This window comes from Bacidia gigantensis, assembly GCF_019456465.1.
Source record: "Bacidia gigantensis strain McMullin 20006 chromosome Unknown contig_156, whole genome shotgun sequence".
In the NCBI taxonomy this organism is placed as follows: Eukaryota; Fungi; Ascomycota; class Lecanoromycetes; order Lecanorales; family Ramalinaceae; genus Bacidia; species Bacidia gigantensis.
This window is the reverse complement of record NW_025408594.1, coordinates 1,445,152-1,452,118: the sequence shown is the minus strand read 5'-3', so window position 1 is coordinate 1,452,118 and position 6,967 is coordinate 1,445,152. Positions and strand designations below refer to the sequence as shown.

The 6,967-nt window shown below is 48.9% G+C and overlaps 4 protein-coding genes across 4 annotated transcripts; 3 read left to right on the top strand and 1 right to left on the bottom strand.

The window, feature by feature from the left end:
- Positions 1 to 287: 287 nt before the first annotated feature.
- Positions 288 to 1,642, top strand: KY384_002732 (uncharacterized protein; the record flags this gene model as incomplete). Its single annotated transcript, XM_044811254.1, has 3 exons — positions 288 to 381; positions 490 to 776; positions 842 to 1,642. 3 exons carry the CDS (start codon positions 288 to 290, stop codon positions 1,640 to 1,642), a joined length of 1,182 nt encoding a protein of 393 aa, XP_044672137.1.
- Positions 1,643 to 1,797: 155 nt separating this feature from the next.
- Positions 1,798 to 3,975, bottom strand: KY384_002731 (uncharacterized protein; the record flags this gene model as incomplete). The annotated part of the gene is made up of 1 exon (XM_044811253.1): positions 1,798 to 3,975. One exon carries the CDS (start codon positions 3,973 to 3,975, stop codon positions 1,798 to 1,800), a length of 2,178 nt encoding a protein of 725 aa, XP_044672136.1.
- A 358-nt stretch (positions 3,976 to 4,333) lies between these two features.
- Positions 4,334 to 5,458, top strand: KY384_002730 (uncharacterized protein; the record flags this gene model as incomplete). Its single annotated transcript, XM_044811252.1, has 1 exon — positions 4,334 to 5,458. One exon carries the CDS (start codon positions 4,334 to 4,336, stop codon positions 5,456 to 5,458), a length of 1,125 nt encoding a protein of 374 aa, XP_044672135.1.
- Positions 5,459 to 5,678: 220 nt separating this feature from the next.
- On the top strand, positions 5,679 to 6,912 carry KY384_002729 (uncharacterized protein; the record flags this gene model as incomplete). The annotated part of the gene is made up of 2 exons (XM_044811251.1): positions 5,679 to 5,916; positions 6,059 to 6,912. The coding sequence occupies 2 exons, from the start codon at positions 5,679 to 5,681 to the stop codon at positions 6,910 to 6,912; spliced, it is 1,092 nt and encodes a 363-aa protein (XP_044672134.1).
- Positions 6,913 to 6,967: the final 55 nt, after the last annotated feature.

Here is a 6,967-nt window from a genome sequence, read left to right as displayed (position 1 = left end):
TGTATCAAAATAATGCTCAAACGCTCGCCAAATGCTTCTTCATTGTACTAGACGCATCCCGCGACTGATTATACAGCCAGTACGGTTGTCATGGAGCAGAGTAAGATGGAGCTCTTCGCTCTCTCAGCCGCATGGCGCAGACCAGTGAATATCTATAGCCCCAAGTCAACTCTGATGTGCGCTGATATACCAGTCTTCACTTCCCTGGCGCAGTCAGCTCCAAGTTCACAAGCAACCTCCGCTTCGAACGACCCTCAGATCGGCCGGCAATGCCTACCTATCGCGTGATGGATAGCGACGGTGCAGTTGTCGATGGAATGCGGACGCCGCCAGATGTTAGGAAAGAGGAAGTCCTAAAGTGGTACAAGGATATGTTGACAGGTATGGCGTGAAAAAAACATCGAGAGCAGGAACCGCAATAGCTGAGGCGTCGACTTGGCCAGTATAGTCAGTATAATGGATCTCATCATGTATGATGCACAGCGGCAGGGCCGTCTCAGTTTCTACATGGTCAGATCTCACCTTCAAAGTATCTGCCCATAGCAGACGTTGATGAGGATTTGCAGGTCTCAGCTGGCGAGGAGGGTATCGCGGTGGGCTCAGCCTCTGCGCTTACCCCAGAAGACGTGATATTCGCCCAATATCGAGAAGCAGGTGTATTTCAGCAAAGAGGTTTTACGCTCTCGGATTTCATGAACCAACTCTTTGCAAATTGCAAGGATGTCGGTAAAGGAAGGAATATGCCTGTCCATTATGGCAGCAGCAAATTGAACATAGTACGTTACATCGAGCAGCGGCAAACATTCCTGAATACTGCATTGACCGAAGCTGACAAGTGTAGCACACCATATCCTCCCCGCTAGCCACCCAGCTCCCCCAGGCGACCGGAGCCGCTTACGCCCTAAAGCTCTCCAACATGTCATCCCGAAGGACCAACGCCAATGAAGGCCGTATCGTAGCTGCCTACTTCGGCGAAGGCGCCGCCTCTGAAGGCGACTTCCACGCGGCTCTCAACATCGCGGCCACGCGCTCCTGCCCCATCATCTTCCTCTGCCGCAACAACGGCTTCGCAATCTCCACCACAACACTAGAGCAATACCGCGGCGACGGTATCGCCAGCCGGGGCGTCGGCTACGGCATTGACACCATCCGCGTCGACGGCAACGACATCTTCGCCGTGCGCGAAGTCACCAAGAAAGCCCGGCAGATGGCTCTCGAAGACGGCGGAAAACCCGTGCTCATTGAAGCGATGAGCTATCGCGTCAGCCACCACAGCACCAGCGATGACTCGTTCGCGTATCGCGCGCGGGTGGAAGTGGAGGATTGGAAGCGTAGGGATAATCCGATTACGAGGTTGAGGAAGTGGATGGAACGGCAGGGGATGTGGGATGAGGAGCAAGAGAGGGAGACGAGGAGTCGGATAAGGAAGGATGTGTTAAAGGCTTTTGCGGAGGCGGAGATGCTGAAGAAACCGAGGCTTAGGGAACTTTTTACGGATGTTTATGAGGAGGTTACGGAGGAGGCGAGGGGGCAGATCAAGGAGTTGGGGAGGCTGATTGATGAGTATCCTGGGGAGTATGATGTCAGTGGTTTTGAAGATGGGAGGGAGGGGTTGGAGATGGATGAGAAGAAGGATCATTAGCGAAGATAAGAGTGGGAACTGGTGCAATCAGTCTCAGTAACGTTAGCGGATTTGCTTGATTCTGTTCGACTTTTACAGGAAGATCTTTGAATCAAGCTCAAGCTCTCGATACTGTGAAATTTTATTCAATCATGCTTCCCAGTTGCCTCATTAGGTCAGGAGTCCACTGTCTTGCCCAAAAATGGGCTTGATACTTCTCCTTTCAACAAGCTATCCACATCGATAGCCCCACCACCAGCAGTGAGGTATCTCTCACTGACACCAACATTCACGCGATGTTTAAGCTCCTCCCTAAGCTGCGCCTTCAGACTTGCAAGCTCATCTTTACTGAGCTCCCTTGCCTGCTTTTCTTTCTGCCTTCTCCCTTGTCCTCTCCCTTTCCTCGTCCCCTTCATGTCGCCAAATTCCTCACTATCATACTCAACGCCTAATTCTTCAGCGGCATTCTTCAGCCAATTGTCCTCCTGACCGTGCTTTTCTTTCGCTAACGACGCATCCGTCACTTTCTTGCTGAGGGAAACGCGATGCTTGAGTCTATCAAGTATTCGTCCGTCCAGTTCCTGTGTATTGATGGAATGTTTCTTTTGATGGCTTTGGACATGTATCTTCGCAATCAGTCGCCGAACGCCTTGCACCTCTTCAGGCGCGCAAAGTAAGATACTAGATCCGCTTTTTTCGGCACGTGCTGTTCGGCCTGATCGGTGAACGTAGGCATCAGCTGCACGGGGAACGTGGTAATGTACGATTAGCTGAACCGAAGGAATGTCCAAACCCCGTGCAGCGACATCTGTAGCGATGAGTATAGAAGACGGAGATGAGGGCGAAGAGAAACGTTCAATCGACCTCAAGCGAGCCTTTTGTGGCATCTGTGAATGAAGTGCTTGAGCCTGTACATTTAGGTTTTGAAGAAGAGGTACTAGGCGACGCACAGCGGAGATAGAATTGACGAAGACGAGCGTACGAGTCTTTGGATGGTGCAGGAGAAGTGAGTATAGATAGAGATCCTTTTCCAGTGCTGCACACTCAAGGATTGACTCGGTGAGATTCTCGGCCATCGCAGATTTGGGGCTTACATCGATGAACTTGGGTTTGGCATCCTTAAAATTGAGCTTTTTGAGCAAGTATTCCATTGAATCTTGCTTTCCCATCAGCTCGCTCCCGGTATTCTTGCTTTTGCTTGTGAGTTTCCGTTGCAAATCCTTCTGGAGCGTTGCAGAAAATACAAGGGTTTGCCGCGACTTCTTGATCTCAAGGCTTTCGTTGCTACTAATTTTGACATCCAATGCATGGATGATCTCCTCGAGTTCTTTGAAGTTGCCTTCGCTGAGTAATCTATCAGCTTCGTCAAGGACCAAGAATTTAATTTTCGAAAGCTTCTGCCGTAATTCATTTCCTTCACTCATAAGTTCCCATAGTCTCCCAGGTGTGCCAATGATTATGTCTGAGCGCCTTAGAAGTCTTTTCTGCTTATGGGCTGACAAGCCGCCGGTAATGGTGACAATCGACACATCTTTGTCTGAGCAAAGATCATTCAAGTGATCAGAGAGCTGATGAGCCAACTCCCGGGTAGGTGAAACAATGAGACTCGTTGAATAATACTCATGAGCGTCGTCTTTTTGCAGACGGTCATTCTGAAATATCTTGTGCCGCATCAGATGCTCAAACATTGGGATGCCAAAGGCCAGAGTTTTCCCAGATCCCGTGGGAGCTTTGCCGATCACGTCGAAGCCCTTAATGATCTCCGGTATGACAGCTTTCTGGATCGGCGTTGGTTTAGAAAACCGCATGCGTGCAACTGATGACTTTGTGTATTCAGAAAGGCCCAATGGTTCCCAATCTGCCACATCCGTATCATTTTCGGTAAGTTCGCTAAGGAGCTCGAAGCGGCTTTGCTTCGACTCCTTTAAGCTTTGCAAAGACAAATCCCCCTTCCGCTTTCGAATCACCTTAGATGGTTCAGATTCCGTGGATTTGGAATCGGCAAAACCAGACCATTCCTCCTCGTCATCCTTCGTCTTGACTGACGGAGACCGTCGCCTTGCACGAGACTCAATTGAGTCAGATATTGCTTTGATGTTGGGCTGTTTTGTTGCTTTGGAAACTAATTGGTACTTGATCTGCCCCAATTGCTCGTCCTTCGTTATATCGACGTCAGATACTTCCTCCAATCCGAAAAAGCCTTCTGCATCCTCGAAGGTCTCTGGGAAAGGTACTTCACGCCATTTCAGACTTTCAAATGACTTTGTTACGGATGCATTGTCGCGACTACTAGCAGGCTGTCTCTTCCTCTTTTTGCCCTTGGGATCCTCAACATGTGGTTGATCTATCGACATTCTGCACAATCATGAATCGCTCGCAGAAATCTTCCTTGATTTGAAGACTTGAGATACCGAAAACGACTTCTAATTTACAAAATTGAGCGCCACAGATATACCTCCGTTTAAGGGAAACGGCTAACAATTTTTTCTCTAATCATTTGGTCCATTTGAAAGCATTGGTGGGGGCCGGGGGTGGTGGGTGGGGGGAGGGCAAAACCTGCATATTTCTCATATCAGTCGCGCATTATAGAGGCTGCTTTGGGCTAAACCCTTTTAGGCCGAAAATCAGGTCTCGGTGAATTTGGGGGCGACCGCTCGAACCTTTCTGCTGACTGTGGGACTACTGGTTCAATTGTGCGCGAACATAAAAATCATGGGAAAGTCTTCCAAAGACAAGCGCGACGCATACTATCGTCTCGCAAAGGAGCAATCATGGCGTGCCCGATCTGCATTCAAACTTTTGCATCTGGATGAGCACTTTGACCTCTTCGGATCGGATGTGACGCGTGTGGTTGACCTCTGCGCAGCTCCCGGCAGCTGGAGCCAAGTCCTGTCTCGAGTACTTGTCCGAGGTGAATGTCTTGGGCGCAGGGCATGGACAGCAAGAATGAAGCGTGAGAGGAAGGCGGTGTACCACGGCTTAGAGGGCTTGGACGACGGGCTGGATCCCAACGAGGAAGTAGACATGGGGGATCGAAGGCCGCGGAATAACGTCAAGATTGTAGCAGTTGACTTGCAGCCAATTGCGTCCTTGGAAGGAGTTCAAACTTTGATTGCTGATATAACACATCAGGATACGATTCCGCGGATTCTTGAGGCCTTGAAATCAGACACTATCAAGGAGGGAGAGACTGAGACAAAGCCTCTAGTTGATCTCGTCATTAGTGATGGCGCTCCTGATGTCACGGGCATGCATGATCTTGACATCTTTATCCAGGCTCAGCTGCTATTTTCTGCTCTAAATCTTGCTCTTCGGATATTGAAGCCCGGTGGCAAATTCATCTCGAAGATCTTCAGGGGCAAAGATGTGGATTTCATCTATGCCCAGATGCGTTGCTTCTTTGAAAAGGTGACTTGTGCTAAGCCAAGGAGTTCCCGGGCGAGCAGTCTAGAAGCTTTCGTCATTTGTGAAGGATTCAATATGCCCAAAGGTTTTAATGTAGAGGAATTGCTACCTCTAGGCATCGGCGGTCAGAACAATTTGCCATTCAACAATTTGAAGAAGCCGCAAAAAGCCGCAAGCAGCTCAAAGGAAGAAAAAGGTGCAGTGGGTGAGGTGGATTTCGAAGTCAGCGAAGATGAAACGGAAGACCACAGATGGATCGCTCCATTCGTCGCCTGTGGAGATCTTTCTGCCTGGGACGCTGATGCTACCTACTCTCTCCCTAAAGATCACGTCAGCCTTGATCCTGTTCAGCCACCTATCAATCCGCCGTACAAAGCTGCATTAGAAGAGCGGAGAAGGAAGGGTGGCCTCTACGGTAAAACCAAGCAGTAGGCACTGCTACACTGGATATCAATGATCCGATGATTAGTGAGGCGAGCATTGCATCAGATCAGTGCTTGCCGTTTATGAGCAATTTGACTTAGCAAGCAGTTGCGCCGTTGAGATTTCGGAAGGAGCAGAGGCAGGAAAGAGCAGAAGTGTTGCCGAGCACCCTCCTACGACAAAACTCGTTTTTTTTTTGGTTTTTTCACATCACTGCCTGGGTCTAAACATGAGCCTTTCCGTTGAGTCAAAGACTATTCTTGATATTGCATCCATAAGTATTAACAACAAACCCGGACCCTGTCCCCAATGTCGTCTAATCCAGCTGCTGATTAGCAAGCTCTGCTCGAGTGAGGGCAAAGACCCAAAGTCAGAAGACCCACAGCACTCAGAACAACTCGAAGAAGAAGTCATAAATGACTACACTGATCAGCTTGAGGGAAATGGCTCGGAAAATTCTTCATCTTGTGAGTCTAAATTCCCAATTGCGTCTGTCAACTGGCCACAAGAATTAAAACTTCTTGACCCCACATACGATAGAGAGGGAAATGTTAAAGATAGAGAGCAAGTAAAGAGAAAACGATCACTGCTGACGACGACACGCATAAGGGCGAGTTTCATCCTTATGCGACATTGATGCCGAAGACGAAAACCATTCACCGGCCTGGTGCACCCAAAAATGCCTACTAGGTCTCAAAAGCGGGACAAAGTTGGACCCAGACTTTCCTAATGTTAAAAGTCATCGTTGGGACTTAAGGAACGAGAATCATCCCTTATGCAGACACACCTTCAGGAGTATACTCCAGGCCGTGCTTCGAGCACATCCTGACAAGATTTGGACACCCTTGAAGCTAGGCGAGAAGCCCGGTAAACTCACAGCCTGTGCTAAGAACACAATGTTCCGCATCACTCTGCCTCTCTTCAATTATGTATTGATAGCAAAAGCGAACGCAGAGGAGACACCGTTGATGGCTCAAGAATTCAGAATCTACAGACGCCTTCGGTTTCTGCAAGGGGTGCGAATTCCCGTTACGCTTGGGCTCATCAGTACGCCGGATGAAAGGCCCCATACTTATGATGAATCATCATTTCGTTGTATTACTTTGCTGTCATATGTCGGAAAGGGCGTGAGCATAGAGAACGAAGCAGAGTACGCTGAAGACGTAGGGCAATTTCGAAATAATGATCTCAAGCAGTACAATGTGTCTCTTGATACTGTCTATCGACGGAACATCCTTTGGAGCGAGGAATTGAACCGAGTGATGTTCGTCGATTTCGAAAGGGCAGAAATCACGGCTCCTTTCAACAATCTCGAGGTCGGTGTACGTAGTCTGAGTACAGAAGAAAGGGTTTTGTTGTTACGAGACCATGACGAGAGGATAGTTCGCAAGTTGATCGCGGAAGTTGGGACGTCACAGTACACCGGTGCGGAGATTCTGCGAAAGCTGTGTGGGGAAGAATGATGGGATTTCACAAGTTAGGACTTCTCGATAGTTTATGACTCAACTCAATATCATA